At 40.5% G+C, this 19763-nt stretch overlaps 1 protein-coding gene across 1 annotated transcript in view; it reads right to left on the reverse strand.

Moving 5' to 3' along the window:
* CNTNAP5 (contactin associated protein family member 5) overlaps positions 1-19763 on the reverse strand; it is a 276352-nt gene that overhangs the window by 127723 nt on the left and 128866 nt on the right. The window contains exons 6-10 of the mRNA XM_015635016.3: positions 17938-18122; positions 14168-14311; positions 3905-4169; positions 1455-1604; positions 669-840 (exon numbers count right to left, since the gene is read on the reverse strand). Of these exons, the coding sequence (XP_015490502.1) occupies positions 669-840; positions 1455-1604; positions 3905-4169; positions 14168-14311; positions 17938-18122 (916 nt within the window). The remainder of the gene's footprint in view (positions 1-668; positions 841-1454; positions 1605-3904; positions 4170-14167; positions 14312-17937; positions 18123-19763) is intronic.

Consider the following 19763-nt stretch of genomic DNA (forward strand, 5'->3'; position numbering starts at 1 on the left):
TTAAAAATCCATAAGAAGCAAAAGAGAATTACAAAATACTTTAAAAAATAAATAAATAAAAAGATTTCTTATTTCCTCTCTCCTGTTTATGGGAAAACCTGGGGTTCCTGTCAGGTTTCACCTTTGGAGGGATATGGATCACTGTTTAAACTGAAATGTTTCTCCAGCAGATGCAGACATTCCATCATTGTATTGTCCCACTGAATGGGCAGTATTGCACATGATATGTACCATATCTTCATCATGAACATGCTGTAATGGCTAACAAGAAAAATTGTAGATGATTTATTTAAGCAGAACCAGCTCATATATTAAGGCTATGACATGTTCTGATGAATCAACTAATTTTTCCTTCTCTTTCATTTCCTCTAGAAATTCAAAGCAATCAAATGTTGTTTATGCATAAAATTTAATCCTTTCACCAATCTATAGTTTGATTGAATTTGCATACTCTATTTCCTACAAGTCAATGTGAAGAGAGCCTCATGTAATTGAAACCATTTCCCCTCCAGTCCTCCTATCTTTGTTGCAATATTTTCTATTAGTAGCTCTATTATGCCTAATATCTGTAATGTTGGCAGATTAGAATTTTCACTTAATGCAACCTGTATTTATAAACCACTAGGATGAAAAAAGAACAAATACAAGAAAGAGGAAATAATAATTACCTGTCTTTGATGCCACACAGATCAATGTGTAAATCACTAAAATTCCCCAGGGAGCCTTGCTGAACTAAAATGAGGTCCTTGGGCTGGTTATCAATAAAGATGAGCCTCATACAGCCTTGAAAAGCAGTAATGGGATTTAAACACTGGGAATCGGTGAAATTGTCAGGGCACCCTGTGGGAAAAAGAGAAGAGGCAGAGAAGAATATTGGAATGTTCAACTATTTCTGCTGGGATTTTCTGATGCAAGAACTCAGAGGCTTATTATTCCAAATATTTTTATTCCTTCTACTATGCAACCTCCTGTGTTATAAATCTTCTAGTTAGGAGAAAAAAAAAAAAGACAAGCCAGCCATTGAAAGTATCACACTATGAGGTTTTCACATGCTTTTCATTTTCCACAAGAGAACTGTACACAAATACCTTTGTAGATTTGAGCCATATGTCACCTAAGCTCCAAAAAGTCACTGATAAGAACAATGGTATTAACAGGACTGCTAATAACATTAATAATTCTACGGCCTTTTAACCAGGCAAAAAAACAAACCCAAAACCACTCATGGTTTATACAGCTTTGTAGACTTTGCATATATTGTCAGATAGATGCAGGTATCCATTGACTACCACTACCAGCAGTCCACTTTTACAGCTCTGCTTGCAGTTCTGCTTGTTCTGTCTCTGCCTGACCAACACCCTTCAGCCTGCCCACACTGCTGAATGCGCTGCAATTCAACCAGTCCTTACCCATCTGAGGCTCTGCCTCACGAAAACCTCCCTGAAACAACCCACCTCCAAAATAGTAGCTGTTCCCAGAGTAGATCCTTGAGACAGTGGTTGCATGGCTGGCGGTGGCAGCGTCGTTATCCAGCGTCAGGGTAATGCGATGCCTTCTGGCATTGATGTTAACAGAATGCCAAAGTCCATCGTGGAGATTGGTGCCTGGCAAAAAACATGTACAAAGTGAAAAAAAGAAGACAACTGTGTTCTTCAAATCTCCTTTTGCTTTCAACTTGGGACTGCAAATATGCAGCTGAGCTATAAAAAGTGAGAACTGTAGCTGAAAACACTCATTACCTCTGGAAAGAAGCTGGCATAGAAGAAAGGACCCAGGAAAAGGGAAGCTTTGAGAGTATTTAAGAATGTCATCTCACATTTTAATCTAACCTGGTACTGCTGGAGGCACTCATTAAGCTAGCCAAATCTTCACCATTCTGGTGAAGTGTTACCATTCTGAGGTGTCTGTGCCTATCTTCTGTTGGTAAATGTTTACAAGTCCAGAAGTGTGCAGAGATCTCTATTGAGCTTCTGGTACTAAACACACACATGAGGTTGCAGAGGGTTAGATTCCGCGAGACATTCATAGCCTGTTGTCAGGCTCCAATCTGAAACCTGACTGACTTCAGTAGGATTTGTGTTTCTTAAAACCCTCCAGCACCAATGCAGCACACAGTACTGTTAATGGATGTACAGCAGCGGGGTTTCTACACGGCTGTTCTGAGAACTGGGGTTGCTGCTCTAAAGGTTGAGGGATATACTGGGCAGTCTCTTTCTCTTCCAGACACTCCTGCAAAGTGGGAAATTGCCTGTCTTGTTTCCTCATTCTGAAAATCAGTGCTGCATTGTGTGGCTCTTGAAACACCACCAGAGAGCTACAAAGGAACTCCACATCCTCTATTCTGACAGCTCTGAAAATCAGTGGGCAAGCTTCTAAACCCACACACAGAGGTGCAGATCAAAAGTAACCTAATTACAGTTCAAAATATGCTACCATCAGGCTGAAGTCACTGAGATCAGGCACAGAAAACTAGTATTTACTCCCCTCCCTAACAGAGTATTTTTGTTAATGTTGCTTTCAGAGAAAACAAACAAGCACTTAGGAACACAAAGAGGTGTGAGAACAGTTCAAAAAAAAATTTTTAAAAAAAGTGGGTGTTAGGTATGTGTAAAGCCATTTCATCATGAATTTCAAAATAAGACTATTTACTCAGTAATGTCTGTTAACACATGCACAATTACCATAGAATTAAAGGCTGGTTTTCCAGCAAAAAAAATGATGATTTTTCAACTAGAACAAGTGCATTTTGAAGTGGAATATGTTGTTGAGATTTGAAACAAATGCAAAACGAAATGAATCCCATTTGGGGGAAAAATAGGTCCATTCTTTGGAAGCAAGCACGAGTTTACTGTGAGTACCTGACATCTGCTGAACATGGCAAATGCACTTTCTGCACATTTCCCATGGACAAGGAGGCAGTTTAGCATGTTTTGGATAGGCTGGACTCAGGTTCATGATTTCAGAACTGCATAAGAACAAACATAGCCAACCAAATATTGACATTGTCTCAGCTTTGTCAATAATTTAATTAGGACTGCAATAAAGGCTGGAATCTCAGTTTTCAGTGTTCAATTTTAGCAAGCTATGGCTGTAGCAATCTACATGAGTAAGGATAGACTCAAGGCTGTCTCATTTTCTATCATAAAGGGGAACAAAACATGCATACAGAACAGCTCTGCTTTGACAACTGTCAGTTTTTTATCTCTGCTTCTTTTAATAGATACATCTTTAATAGATGCCCTCTTTTAGTCTGTACAGGGAATATTTTAATATTACATGTTTTTAAACATCTGCTCTTTTAGAAAATATTATTTTTATTATTATTATCATCATTATTATTATTCTTCCCCCAAATTTTACATCAGAGAGGCAACCCTATTTTACCCTCTTGCATCCTACCAGCTGCACTACACAAAGCAACTTGTAAAGTGGCTATGAAAGCCTAATAGGGAGTGCAAGTAGAGGAAGCCCACGGTCAGCCTCTCTTCTGAGTATAGCATAAAGGGGGAGTCCAAAGCCAGTCAGAAAATCAGCTCTGGGCCTCCCTTAACTTCTGCTGGGGAAAGATGCTGCGGCTGAGCTGGCTCCCAGCTGACTTCAGCACAGTCTGAAGATGGGAACAGGAAGGTCTTCATGTGACCTGACTGAAGAAAATTGAGTGTGACTGTTTAAGAAATAGAGGCTCAGCTAACTGTCAGTGAGATTGAGTCTGGAGATTTCAGGATGCCAATTTACCAAGCTTAGATCAAGCTGTACAGAGAGGCTTCACCGCTGGAAAGCAAGAGAAAATTTAAAAGAGAAAGGAAGATTGGGTGTTTCCTTAGTGCTTGATCCTTTCATCCCACGGAGGTGAACCTTTGCGTGGTAGAAGGAGACAAGTGAAAGTAAACAAAAAAAGAAATACCTTCAGTGATTTCCACTGGGTTCTCAGTCTCCTTTTGAATAAACAGCATCAATCTCCCACCATGGAGGTAAACCAAGAGATGTCCTGAGTTTTCAGACAGCTCGGTGAACAGAAGTAAGCCATCTTTATTCCAAGTTCGGAACTGGAAGCTGACTGACAAACCATCAATTTGAGCAGTGCCGGGGAGCAGCAAGTAGCTTCGACTGGCACTCACAAAGGTGATAGGAACAACTTGTGGCTCTGAGCAAGAAAAGGTCACATTCCCCTGATAAAAAAAAAAAAAAAAAAGAAAAAATATCAAACATAATCAGCATGACTTTTTTTCAGTCATCCCAAAACATCTTTAGTTAAATAAGCTCACTGGATTTCTAATCGCCCTCAAGGCTGAAATAGGTATTATTATTCAGACACATATCTTTGGAAATCAATAGGAAATGTATCTGTCCATGCTGGGAAAACACATCTACCTTCAAAATTTTACTTTTTTCCCAGATGCTGAGGATCAAAAATCAAAACCTTACTGCTCAGAAGGATCTAAATGTAACCAAATGTCCTTATCAATTCCAATCTTAGTTGATTATCCCAGTCTCCTAGCACTGAAAGCAATGGTGCAATTTGCCCAGAAGAGAAGCACATTTACTCAAGGCAGTCTGCAGAACCTGCACCAGGTCACATCTCTGTAGTTGGTGGAAGAAATGACTCCATCAGTCTGCTCAGCCACTGCAGATTACCCCACCAGGGCAGTCAGGCCATGGTATAAAACCCTACCAATACACAAAGCCAGGATGCACTTAAGGAGCCAAGTCTTTCAAAGCCACTCCAGGAGATCATTGCAGCCAGTTGCTTTGAACTCGTCTGCTTTCTAAAATACCAGCTGTAATCTGATCAAAACATCGGAGTGTAAGGCTTTCTCCATGATAACACTTCTCATCAGAGCCTGTACCTCACTCTAACGGGATAATTATAACGAGCAGCACTTGATGGATGTGCAGGAAGTTGCATAGTGCTTGGGGAATTCCTCTCTGCAATCTCAGACAGATGATGGAACTGCTCCCTATCACTTTCAAATGCTTTTCCAGTCTTTATTTTTTAAATGGAAAATATGGTGCCAGAAACAGACAAAGTTATCACTGGATGAAACAATCCAGTGTTTATCCAAAGCTTATCTGAGCTCCAGTGAACATCAGTCAGTTAGGAAGTAGGATGAAAACATGGTCTCGGCCTTTAAAAATTTTCCGCTGTCTGCTGGGATTTGCTGCATGAAGAGATGGCAGAAGCTTTTTTTTGCTATTGTCACTGTTACATTTCTACCTCAGTTTTTAATCAAATTCAGGCCAGAAGTCCTGTGCTGAGACATGATCAGCAAAGAGTGCTGACTGTAGGGCCAATGCTGGGACATATGCACATCTCTTTCCTTGCTCAACCAGGTCAGACGTCAAGCTCCCAAGTCTGACTTCAGCTTTAGCCTTTCCATTGTCTAAACTTAAGCAAAATAGCTGTCATTCCACCTGCCATGAGAACAGGCAGACAGAAATGCACAAAGGTGGTGCTGCAATATTCTGTGTAAATGGGATTAAAGGTTCATTTGGAAGACAGCAAGAGGTGTGTCTGCCTTTTTTTTTGGGGGGGGGAGGTATTTTTGTTATTCAAAAAATGAGACCTCTATGATGTAAGGGGAAGTAATTGCAATTAGAGCTAAAAACTAGCCAGGATTTTTAAAAAATAAAAGGAAAAAAAATAAGTTGAGTAAAATAATTGATGCCACAAGAACTTACATCAATTCAGCTGACTAATTTAGGAGGGAAACACCTCAAAGCAGCATTCCAGAGCAAAGCCAGATGATGCAGTTAATACACACCAACAATATTTGCTGACATCCTTACAACCTGTCTACCTTCCTAGAGACAGTAACAAGAAAACCTGAAAAAAGGCATACACAACTGTTACTTTGAAAAACATTTGTCCAGTGAATTGGGATAGGTTCTCTTTACAAAAACTGTCAAATTTGCCATGAGTTTTATTCTCAAACAAATTATTCCAGTAGGTCTAAGTGAGAAAAGTAAACAGCTCCCTCTAAACCTGCATCTGATCATGAGCATTTTGCTTTAATTGGCAGCAGTTCTGGAACTCTCCAGGGTATATGCCAGATTTCTGGCAGACACTTGATTTTATAATTGAACCCAATTTAACTGAAAAGTAAAAGCTCATTGGCTAGGAAATGGGATAAGAACAGTCTAATCCCTAGAGAAAATAGAGGAGACTCTCAGCCCTATCCAGCTGCTGGAAACTCTAGCTAACATGTGGCATTTGAGAATTCCATTGAGTCCATCTCCAGACTGATTAACGACTCCTCTAACAAGCAGTGAAATCTTTACAAAATAGTTCTTATTGTTCTTACAAGAGAAAACTTCTGAACCTAAAAATGCAATGGAGATACATGCAATTTTTTCACTGGCTGCCATGATGGTTTTCTTAAGAAAGAGTGGAAGCAGCCCAGATTTCTGCAGGCAGGGTAAGGCTTTAGAGGTGGTTCCTGTTGAAGTGAGATGCTGAATGAGCAGTCAGCAGCATGTTGCAGCATTTTAAAGAACCAGAGCCTCTCCTATTAAAAGAGAATGGAAGAACACAGTTGCTAAGTGATGAGGATAAAAGTGGCTTACATAGAAGATCCTCTGAGCCATAAACCTCATCCAAAACTGACTGGACACTTTCCAGTGACTTCTGTGGGTCTTCAATAAAACCTGTATAACTTTAATGAACCATTTCAGTCTTTTCTGGCCTTTCTTCATGTAGTATTATGTACTGTTCAATGAAGAGGGAAGACAACACCACAGTCAGAGCAATTGGTAACAAGTTTCTTATACATCCTCCTTGCTCTCAGAGAATTCTAATCAAAAATAATATGCACTTGGGAAATTATTCAAACTGACAGCTGCACTGCAATTCTCAGCACTTAGCCTACCAGAGGATCCAGGCCAAGATCACAGCTTGAAAAGAAAGAACAATAAATGAGTATTTCTGAGCTCTCATTCTACCTGCAGGTTAGAGCATCAAATGGGCACTTAAACTTTCCTCATTAATCACTCTATGGATACTGTCCAATAAAAAAGGGTATCTTGCTTTCTGCAGAGGATTAGAAAGGATGATTTCATATGACAGGTAAAGGGACTAAGATCCCAGGCCTGGCTGAGATACAAATGTGGTAAACTGGAAATATCTCCAGCTTGGAAATTGGAGGACTACTCCTAGCTGTAAAGGGACTGAATTTGCAAAGAGAGTAACAGAAGAAAAAGGTGACCTCTGATGCAGTTTTAAAAGGATAAGAAGAAAAATTGGCATTCAACTCTGAGAAACTGGATTTTGAGAATGAGGAAGGTTCCTTCAAGCCCTATTTTTAAATTAATTCTCTCAAGCAGAACAAATGTCAGGAGACCATATATTTCAAATACTTCTCAAGACCATGCTGAACACTAAATGAAAAGCAAATCAAAGTTAGATACCAGCTCTAGCCTTCTGAAATACTGCTGTAAACTGCATTGAAACAGGGTATGGGAGCACCAAGGCACACAGTGTTCCTCCAGTCAGGACGGGTCCACTGAATGAGCAACCAGTCCATCCCAAGAGCAGGGACCAGAAATTCCTGTACTGAGATGGGTTTTTGTTTCTCTGAGAAAAAATTCAATATGGAAATCTGAAAGCTTTCCTGATTACATTGAAACCAATACATGTGATAATCAATCTTGTGACAGACAACTGCTCTATCTCCACTTACTGCAGGTATCATGAATTCAAATAAAATTTTAATTGTTTATTACATTGATTTAAATTGTTTATATTAAACTAATATTCCCAGTGGAGAGAAAGTAACATTTAACAAAAATAGAGAAGGCTTAGAAGAAATGGAAACATTATGACCATGAGAGAATCAGGGCTTAGATGCTTGGCTGGACCTTTCCAGATGTTCTTTATCTCATACTCTGAAACTGACTGTGTCACTGGTCAGAAGCAGAACAAAGGATTTTACCATTTTTATGGTAACTATACCATAGTAACTATACATTACTGTTTCATTACATGGTGCAATAGTTAAGAGATGCTTACGAAAGATGAGAGCAAATACAGAAATATTCCGGAAACATTCTGCATCATTTTTCTGAGAGAGACTGGAAAAAAGGGGGGAAAAAGACCACAGGAGGAAACACATACATACACAGAAAATAGTGACCACTTAATATTCTCTCTCTGTGGTGTATTGACTTCGTCTGGAGGCCAGGTGCCCACCAAGCCCCTCTATCACTCTCCCCACCATGAAGTGAGGGGAGAAAATGAAGAAAGAAAACCCTCTTGTGTCAAGAGAAAGGCAATTTAATAAAGCAACAGCAAAGGCTGCACACAAGGAAAATGAAAGACTTAGTCTTTACTCTCCATGAGCAGCTGATGCCCAGCTACTTCCTAGGAAGCAAGGTTTCAGCATGTGTAGAAGTTGTTCCACAATAATAGATGCCTCTTCAATTTCTTTTTCCCTTGGCTTTTATTGCTGAGCAGGTTCATTCAGTGTGGAATATTCCTTTGGTCAGTTTGGATCATCTGTCCTGGCTATGTCTCCTCCCAAGATCTCACCCTCACCCAATCTCCTGCTGAGTGGGAATATTCACTTTAAGCAACAAGTAGGAATGAAGCCAGCCTTTTAAATTCACCTTGCTAGAAGTGAATAAGATAGATGTCTTAGATCAAACTGGCAAATTATTACAGTCCAAGTCCAATTTTTGCTCCACTTCAAGGTAAAGTGATCTACAGCTTATTAGTTTCTATTGCCTGGAACAAAACACAGCAGCAAGGAGATTTTTTTCTTCATTATTATTATGAAAACAGAATCACATCTACCTTAAAATAGGAAACTGTATAGAAAGCAATTCCTTTCAGCTTTTTCTTTTTTTATGCATTAGTTTCCTTTAATAGATTTTGTTCTTTTAAATTCCAATTATCTGTGCATCATGGCACACCACCAGCCTAAATGGTTGGTGTGAACTGCTCACAGCCCAGGCTCCTGACTGTGATGGGCTCAGCTTGCCCCCTTCTGTTACACCAAGTGCCAGAGCTCCTAAGGCATTACCAATTAAAATAAGACCTTAAAAAATATACTAAAGCCTTGGCTTTGCAGAAAATTACATTTTCTACCATCTTCCTTATCACCTGCTAACTTCTATGACAATAATTAGCCATCTCTCTTCCACTCCTACAGGGACTAAGAGCCTTATCACCTCCCACCTTGAAATATCCTCCTCTGCTCAGCAGGCACTAACTGCCCTATTCATTCAATTTGACTATCCAGATAATGTAATAAATGAAACCCTGAACAATTGTTTCTAACCTGTAATTTGCTGAAGTCTGATGACTCTCAAAAAACCCTTGTTTGCTCAGAAAAATGTCATTCTTGTCTGCGTATAGTCTTATTAAAATACATGGTCTCCCTCCCTGAAAGACTTGTTTCATTTGTTGTCATCACAACTATCAAAATCCTAAGACAAAGAAACTTTTATATCAAGGAGAGTTTATTAATGCAGCTGTGTGCTGGATTATATATTTGCACACTGAAACTCTTTAGAATTGTGGGCAAAGCCAACTGAAATCAATGGGAAAGATGTCATTTCAATAGACTTTATTTCAAGACCTCAATTGAGGTGACACACTTAATTTCTTTCAAAATAATCCTGTTATACCCTTCAGCAACAATAAAATAGAACCTTATAATGAATGCTATTTATACAGACTTCCTTGGTATTCCACACTGCAGGTAGAATGCAAAGGAGACTCCTCTGAAGACCCAGAGAGCACAGAGAAAGAAAGAAGAAAATATAAAAAACTATTTTTAAAAGAACCAAATATTTCTGGAATCTGAGTTCACCTGGCTTACCTAAAAAATAGCAAATTCAGTTCTCTCTTTAATCATGTGAACAAACACTGCCATCGAATAATTGAATAAAAGTTATTTTTTTTAGAAATTCAACTTGGTCCACAGGAAGTTGTAAAAAAATGCCACTAAAAATTTCCAACGTTTTTTATATATGATTCCTATAGTCTTATTGGAGCACAAAAAATAAGAAAAAGAATCTAACTTGTGTTCCTCCAAACCCTAGGAGGGGCCTTCCCAATTCACCAGCCTGATGTTCACGGATAGATCAACACTTGCCAGAGCACTTTGGTAGAACGAGACATCCGCAGACAACTAAATCCTTCTCAGGATGAAGGTATCTCAAATCAGCTTAATAAAATAGCATGTTTGGATTCTCTATAAAGAGAATGAATTATTAGTTTACATTCTCCTGTCACTAGGTATCTTTCCTTGCTCTTTGATGCTGGCAATTGGTTATTTCCCCAAGGCACTACAGCGATACATTTACATGTCACACATCCCTCGCTGTGCTGAGCTGTCACTCTCACACTCAACATGGCAGGCCAGTGTAGAAACCCAAGTGTATCTGAGAGCTGACAACTCCTGCCTTACAGCACCCTGCACTCCTCTCCAGCCAGCACAGGGCTTGCTCTGCTAAATAAAAATGCAACTCCAATTTCTATTAGCCAGAGGTAATGGAAGAGAAAGAGAGATCATGTTTTTCTCAATTTCAGTGAGTAAGTAGGGTGGAACATTGAGAAGACCAAACACAGCATCTTTTCATGACCTCCTAATTTCTTTTCATCAGCTAGACAACTTCCTGTTTTGGCATCACAAATCAGTGAAGCACAAAAACAACTTAAGACTCTGGCCACAGGTCACATTTAAGCAATTTCTAAAGGTGCAACCAGAATCTAGCATTAGGTAACACTGGTAGAAAGGATCCTATATTTTCAGGATGCTACAGATACTTTTTTCTCTTATCTACTCCCTCAACCAGATGAATTTAGCAATTCTCAATGGATTTATCTTTGTAAAACTTGCCCCATCTCTTCCTGAATCTACATACACTCAAACACAAAATCCCTCAGTGAAGACTTCTCCATCCCAGATATCAACAGTTCAAATTTCCTTCTGTGAAGAACCATTTCCCTTCTGCTTCTTGTAAATGTGCCTCTTGCATATTTTCTTGCCCCTACTTAATTGCCCAAGAAGTGTAACTGCTGTGTGATTTCTCATAATGAGCAGTCTGCACTTCTCTTGTGCTGAGAAGATATTTAGTAAATAGGGAAAACCTTTAGATCACTTTTTTAAAGCATTTTATAAGGCTTCCCAAGGGTCCACCCTACAACCATGACAGTGGTTAATTACAGAAATTTGACTTTTCATAACCTTTTGCAGTAATTGCTTGGAAAGCACATAAAAGATTCCCTATCATTACTCCATGTTCAATGATAAAGGGAAGGGAAACCAAAATGAACAAAAAAATCCCAAACAAACAAAACAGCAATCCCCAACCCACACACAAAAACCCAAACAAAACAAAACAAATCCAAAAAAACCCAAACAACAACAACAAAAAAATACCCAAAAAACAAACCAAAGAAACAAAAAAACATCAAACCAAAAAACCCCAAGAAAAAAAAAACCCAAAAACCACAAAGCCTACAACACGTCATCAGGGGCAGAAGAAACCCCAGAGAGAAGAAAGATAGTGTTTCCAAACAGACAGTGGTATGTAGGGAGGTTAAGGATCAGGCAACACAAAAATGGAATTCTGAAGGCAAGTTCCAGTTCAAAGAGAAAGGCTGCCTCGTTATCTTGAGATGACTTCTCAAGGGGATTTATTGCAAGTCTGAAAACTGCAAACGAGTTACAGAAAAGAACAGGCAGAATGATAATCACAGCCACCACCCAGGAGTACAATACTTACTACAGCACTCTCTTATTGACAAGCTGTAGTTTCTTCCTCTGACTTTAAATGCAGCTGATTTGGGACCATTATTTATACGGGTGAGGAACTACACCATAAGAGGAAATCTATACCTCCAAAGCTGGTGTATCATTCTCCTGCTTGTGTGAAAGATGAGTAAAAAGTAAAAAAAAAAACCAAAACCCAAAGCTGACGGGTAGGAAAACCCCCAAGTTTGGCTCACTGACTGTGACAATATTCACAACGGCACAGAGTGAAGCAGAGAGTGTTGAAGTTTGCCCATCTTTGGAGGCAAAATACTGATGTCTCTAGGCACTTCTAATCCCAAGCCAACCAGTTTGTCATCAATTATCTTTTGCTAGGAGACAAAGTTATTTTGACGACTAACAATGTAGAACCATCTCAGGTGATCTCCAGCTTGTGGGGAGAGAATGTAAATATGCAACGCATTTTTGGAAGAAGAAGTTCCAAGTTCCTGCTACATTTAATTATTCTTCTTGTGCTGATGCTTTCATTGCATTTCCACTGCAGACAACCTTAGTGACTACAAAGACGTGAAGCAGAGAAGCTTGCAGCTCCCTGTGGATAGAGATTGTTGCTTGAAAACCTCAATGCACTTTGAGTAAAAGCATTGAGTGCAGAATAACTCTGGCAGGCAAAAGACTACATTTAACAAAGAACAAGTTATTTTAATTTGAGGAAGTTAATTGCTAAGGAGTGAGTAAGAGCAGAAAAGGAAAAGGGGATCAGCCTGAATAACCTACAAGTACCTGTGAGTTGCTAGAAATAGCTGGGATGCAAGGAATGTTGGAAAACAGATTTACAAGGCCCATTTCCTGCAGAAGGGTGTTCATCTAAGATTATGAGGCACTCTGAGCATAGCCACCTTTCCATGCACTTTGCATACCCAAGTGTCACAGACACAGCACAGAGCAGCTCATAAACCTTGAAAAACACAGTACAGCAGCCAGCATCTGGGAACCACGGTGTTTAAATCATCACTTATGTGAAAGAGATTGAAGGATGGAGGCACATCCCCACTGCCTTAAATTGAGAGAAGGAGCTGCATTCCTAGACCTTTCATCCAGCATTGTCTGAAACAGGTGTAGAGATAACAGAGTGTTATTGCTTGGGGCCACTTACACCCAGACACTGCCCTTCCCAGAAAGTGCATTGCAAAATTTTGCCCTTCCCCTTTAGAAAGGCCTTCCCATTATCCAGCCAACAAAACAACCAGCTGTCTAATGACCTACGAAGCAGACAAAGGTTTTTTGCTCCCTCCTTAGAAATTAAAGCAATTTAACACAGTTCATAAGATTTGTGCCTTTGAGTCCTCAGTCAGAACAATCAAACTCAAGATTATTAAAGCAAAGACTCTTGATCCCAGGGGGGTATCCTGGAGGCAGTCCTGACTGCCAGCAACACAGTGAGGAACTTCTCACCCATCACCTTTCCCTTTTGCAGCTCCCTGTGTATTCAGCCTCGCCCTAGGCAGGGAAAGCACAGAAAGAACTTCCCTGGTGTTCTGGCTGGCTTTGTTTTAGGTTCAGTGTATTCACACACATTACTATGAACTAGAAGATGCCATGGGAGCCAGAAGCAGTTTCATCTCCACGTTCTCCAAAGATACAGTGTTAGCCAAAAGGCATTTATCAAAGCACAGTGTAGGAGTGAACAGAAAAAAAAAAAGCTGAACAGAGATGAATTATATACAGTTTGTCAAGGTTTCATGGGAGTGTAGTTCACTCTTCTTGCAAAATAAAATGTTAGTTATTTTTGTGATATATTTAAATGTATCTGTAATTTTGGACATGATTTCGTGTTAAGTTGTATTTGTGGTTTGTGTTATCAAGCTGGATAAGACTGTAGTTCCTCTTGCTTTACCTCTACCATTCCACATTTAGAGACAGTAGTATAAAGTCAATGGTTGTCAGAACTGCCAATACACTGATTATAAGGAGCAGCACAAAGGAGATTATTTCCAGTGATAACAGGAGTATTTTTTCTCCTCTATAATATGAACTGAAGTATCAAAGTAGAATTCTGCTAGTGCTGTACTTCCCAAAAGTGACAGAGAACAGCTCAGAAAATAAGATTTTATCTGAGTTAACCAGGGAAAAAAAAAAATCTCTATTACTTCTATCATGCCATTAAATATACACATTTTTATCTTGAAAAAAATAATTAAAATGTTTCCCCAAGCAAATTCTAATACACCAGGAAAATCAGAGAAATGCATTGGTTTCCATATGTGTCTCTCAATAACTCTCACCACAGGAGCCAGTGCTGGCTGGTATTAACCTCAGCAATATCATTTTAACAAGCTAATTATCCCCACAGCTATCCAAATCTGAACTCTGCTCATTCAATGCAGCCAGCAGCACCAAGAGAGCACAAAAAGCATGGAAGCAAAGAAGGAAAGCACACTGCCTCTTACCACAGTATAGATCTGAGGTTTGCGTCTTTTGGCCAGGTCAATTATATTGACTCCGTTGTAATAAAGGTTTTCAATGCACCCATGGAAATTTTTCCTCTGAAAGGTTCCTGGTTTTCCTGGGACAGGAATCCCTCCGAAACTGAGCTTTTGGAAAGAATAAGAACAGCATTATTTATAATTATTTATATATATCTGTATGCACATATGTTACATTGTGTTATCATCCCAAAAGCAAGAGAGCAGACTGCATACAGTCACTTGGTGTATTATTTAAGAACCAATTCCCACCAACAGCATCACTGGGAGTATGAGGGAGAGCCTGGCCACCTCTCAGGGGCAATTACAGCCCCCACTGCATCCCTGCTGCTGGAGAAACTCCTCTGGCACAGAGAGGTCACCGCGTTGGGAGCAGCTCTGAAGTGCCTGGGCACACCAACCTAGTGCCACCAGCTCCCACCACAGCAACACCCACACACAAGGAAACCTTCCCAAGGTGTGCAACCCACAGCCCCTCTGGCCCAGAGGGTGACACCTGGCTGCAGCCCACAGTGCTCAGGAATCTCTGAGCCATGGGGGGATAAACTGTCCCTGCCCTCTGAGCTCTGGGTTTGCCTAGGAGCTGCAGTCACTTTTTTCCACCAGGCAGACACATGTCTGAGCATCTCTGGCTTCAGCCAGAGGAGGGTAGTATCACATACACAAATACTCCATTTGCACCTTGCAGTTTCACTGGGCTTTGGTCTTTACAACAGTCATATATATGTGCCATTTGGGATTGAACTTTGTAATGGAGAAGTTCTGCAGACTACACATTTGCACAAAACTTCTGCTGTGCTGTTGTTTAAGAACTGGCAGATGTTAGCACTGTGCAGGTTACAGGTCCTCACTCAACTGGAGGGCTGAAAGCCCTGGGAGGACAGAGGATAAGAAAATAAAGCTGCCCAAATACAGCATAATAGTTTAGATTCTGAAGAAAAGAAAGAGAGAGAGTAAAAGGAAAAGAAACAAACCCCACAACCCCCAAAAAAATCTGATAATCCTACCTTCATTTTCCAAATGTCACATCACATTTCTAATTAACTTTACTGACCTCTTTGGCAAAGCATTACTGGTGTTACCACTAAAGTTTTACTCATTTTTCCCATCACAGCCAGCAACACTGAGTGATGTAACACAGGTGGGGATCCTGCAGCCACCACACTTGATCAGGACCTGTGCTGCAATCCTGCTGCATCCACTGCAGCAAGAGCATGCACTGCAGCGTGGCACTGCTTACATGCTGACGGCTGCTGGAACCTGGTCAGCCCTTTTCCCCTGCCACAATTCCCAAAGCCTTACCTCAGTTCATTACTGTAAAAATAAAGGGCAATTTGGGGGTTCTTTTTCCTCCCACTCCACCTAACAGGCTGGGATACATAAGCAAATGAAACCTCCCTGGGTAACCTTGAAAACACTTACTTGAAAACAAGTTCTTAATGAGCTTGCACCTCAGTTGTTTTAATTGATCACTTCAGAGAAATAAGGAGTGAACAGACTGCTACTTTACGTCACTTGCAGGTTTGTTATTGGCATGAAGGCTTATCTGGTAGTAATGTTGTTTTTTTTTTCCAGTGAGAATCATTAGTTCTTTCTAAAACACCAGACTTTCCTTCTTTCATGTTCTATTCTTCAAGTCCCCTGTTTAGGGACTCTGTACTCGGGTTTCAAAACCAGAAGAAAAATCAATATCAATTACACCAATGCATTATTAAGAAAACAGTTTCTTTTGTGATTGGTAATAATTTTAATTACGAAAGTAATGATTTTATTACCCTCAGTAAGGCCTTTAATCCCTAAAGTGTGCTGAGATAAACTTTCAGTAGACTGCACTGCTGCAACATTTGACTGAACAACTGTCTCAGCACAAATGGAGAAAAAACACTGTGTAAAACTAACCTCAGGGGATGAGGTCTGAGTGCCACGGTGGTTGGTGGTGATGCTGATTTACAACACCTGAAGATCTTTTCTACCACGTTCCCTATTTTGGAACATCTGGAAAAATGTTCTGCAAATTAGATTGGAGCCTGAGTTTCCCCTAATTGGCACCAAGCAAGAGGTAAGAAATTTTATTATTTTGAAATTAGAAAAACTGATGACTCAATTATTTGGCTTTTCTCAACTCCATCTTAAAAGCAGTTCACTTTGGCCCGTAATAGTTCAGTCTAAAGCTGTTGCAGAATCTCACTGCTCCAAGTGCTGTCCCTACTAAATGTGCTTATAATTTTGTAGAGCAGAGCCAGGGGACAGGTACCACTCTCTCCACCCTGCTTTGCGAAATGCAAAGAAAGGAATTTCATCTGGAAGATGAGAGGAGGAGAGAGCAGGAACCTGACACTGCTGAGCCATCTGCTTTTTTCCCTTGGGTGTGTTGGGAAGAGATCCTTTCCGGTGAAATGAATTCAAAGTGCAAAGGGGAACCTTGTGGTCTCTGAAGCAGTGAACCGTGCCAGCTCAACACAGCCAGACAGGGTGATGGCTCTGTGCAAGCACGACCCTGAGCCTTGGGGGTGAGGAGGACCTGGCAGACAAGCACAAGGGGATAAAAATGAACATGGGTAATTTGCACGCAGGTGTGCATTGATAGGGAACAGATGAGGAGCTGCCTCACATACAGATGTGATGATATATGGGGTTTTAAGGTGCTTTTTCAACAACTATAATCCCTAAGCACTGAACTGCTGGGGTGGTATAAACTGCACTGTGCCACACCTTGGTCTCATCACAGGGGAGCTCACCAGGCTCTGGTTTATGGGCAGGCAGGATGTTTCCTCGGCTCAGTTCATCCCTGCAAGCTGCTCTGGCTCTCTAGATCAGCATGCTCTGCAACATGCTCAGATGTGAAGGGACCTGGGTCAGAGCTGCTGGTTGTGAGAGTCATAGAATCACAGAATTACTAATATTGAAAAAACCTTTAAGACCGAGTTCAACCCAGTGCCACCGTGTTCCTGACTAGACCATATCCCCAAGTGCCACTTCCATACACTTCTGGAACACTCCCAGGGATGATGATTCCACCACTTCCCTGGACAGCCTATTTCGATATGTGAACAACCTTTCAGTAAGGAAATTTTTTTTAAAGTTTATTTATTTTATTTTAAAATGAGATAATTTTCATTCTATTCAATCAAAACCTCCTCTACCACAACTTGAGGCCATTTCCTCTCATCCTGTCATTTGCTACCTGGGAGAAGAGACAGACACCCACCTCGCTAGAACTTCCTTGCATTCTGGAGTTCTTCCATTCCTAATGGGAATACAGTAATTTTCACCTGTTCATCTCTGTGTGGAGAGCTGTAGTTCGAGCAAGTGGTGACTGGATAGAGGGACAGCTCAGGGCTGGAATCCCCACAGTCATGCTCAAATGCAGGGCTGGTGCACAGTGATGCCATTAAAATCATATTGGAGATGATAACACAGCTGCTCTCTGAACATTGGAGTAGAACCCAGGCTATGACTTCTCATTTATTCAAAATCTGCCATGCTTTGAAGTGCAAACATAATGCAATGCATATTTGCACAAAGATTGTGCACTCTCTGATGCTGGCATATATGGAGTTTCACAGACATAGTTTATGCTGGTAAAGTGTGAAAGGAGCTCTCTAGGAAGAGAATATTAAATAATGGCCTTTGCTGGAAAGAAAGAGCTCATAGGGTGGTTGCTTTCCATCATATTCATTTTATAGCAATTCATACCTTAACTCACGGGTTATAACCTAAAGGGCTTCACACACCTCATAATCAATATCCAAGTGATCTGAATCCCCCTTTGTTCGGAAGTGCTGGGTGTGCTTGTCCACTGTGAAGTTCACTTGCTTGTTGAAGCGTTCTATGAGAACTGAGTGCCAGTGCTGGTCATCCAGGAGGCTGCCCAAGGTCACAGATGTGTGGCTGTTACTGAAGTGCAGGTTGGAGTCCCCTGGAGTAGCACAGAGAGGCAGAAGACACAAGTTACCTCCAGACTCTTAACTGGAGCACAGGGACTCAAGGGAAGCCCAGAGCAGAGCTCCAGGATGTGAACCAGGGCTCTTGGGAACACATCCTTTTCAAATACTGCCTTAGATTCCTTCCTTAGGGTCTTTTATTCACATCCATGTGTGTCTAACCCCCCTCCCATTTTTTTCCTGTGAAATCCTTGTGATGAATCAGGAGGTGTTACTGATACTGCACCCACATATTGCAGCAGGCAGGGCATTACTATGTCTGTACCCTTGGATCTGCCAGGCCTTTTTGGTCCTGGTGGCTTAAGAGCTTCCTTTGGGTAGCACCAAAATCTTCTGTCTTCTGTCTAATCACATTAACAGACTGCTCCTGACACTTCACTGTCAATTCTGTCCTTTCTGCATTTTAACAAGAAAATTGTACCTGTCCCTTTTCACAGGGAAAAAAAACCAAAACAAACAACACAAGTCAATGAAGCAGTAAGAGTGTTTTGTTCAGCTCTTAAAAATTCTTAAACCTGGCCTAGCTCTCCAAAAGTATAGATCACAAATCATAAAAAAAATTAGGCCCTAACCCATTAATTTCAAGCACTCTTCTGTTTTCCAGCTGGCTACATGTCTGAACACTTCAGAGCCTCTCACTGAAAGGGAGTGTGTATCCTGTTACACATTCCTGCAGAATGGTGAGAACACATGCTCCAGAACTGCCAGGCAAGATGCAAGCAGATCTGAGAGAAGTCATTAACACCCTTGCCCAAGATATATAAATGCAAAAAGAGGACCTGAAATGGCTAAAATTTCATACACTTGGGGCTTCAGCTGAAGGAAAATACCCCAGCTCATCTCAGAATGCAATTCACAACAGTATTTCCTCTGGAAGAAATTACATAATTAATTAACTCTACTATATTCTTGTCCTAGTACAAAACATTTGTAAGAGGACAATTCAGTGGGGTAGATTCCCTCATTCAGAGCTTTGGGAGTAGTTTTTTGGTCCAAGTAACATCCAAATCCCAAATCAGAAAACAATGCATTATTTTTTCTAATCTTTGCTGAAAAAGAGAGAAGGAAAGAAAGAAAGCACAATATGGGGACCCAACAATTAATGAGCTGATGTAAGAATTATGTCCAACAGCTGTGGAAAATAGTTACTTATTTTTAAAACAAATATAATTAAGCACAAGGGGAAAAATACCCAACTCAAACCCCTCAGTATGAGAAACATGAGTCAGCAGAGACTGCTGAGGCCAGTACCATGGGACACCCACGGATGAAGGCAGTGAAGATTTTGCAGTAAGGCTGGGAGAGGGTGGATGATCACTCCTACTGCAGTAGTCCCTGCCCTTATCAAAGTGCCTCAGTGTATTCATCAGGGAATTCTTTCTACAGAAAGAAATTAAGCTAGCCTTTCCTCTGATGCTCTGACCCAACATGATCATACAGTGATAGCTTTACAGATACTTAACAAGGAATATCCAGTTTTCAAGAAGGAAACATAAAGCACTGTGCACAATGTTTGGACCAGAATGTTATCACTGAAATTCTGTATTCTCAACTCAGCTCTGAATCACTGAGTGCATGGAAAAAATTAGACACAACCCAAAAATAAACCTTTTCTA

The sequence above is a fragment of the Parus major genome, chromosome 7, assembly GCF_001522545.3.
Source record: "Parus major isolate Abel chromosome 7, Parus_major1.1, whole genome shotgun sequence".
Classification (NCBI taxonomy): Eukaryota; Metazoa; Chordata; class Aves; order Passeriformes; family Paridae; genus Parus; species Parus major.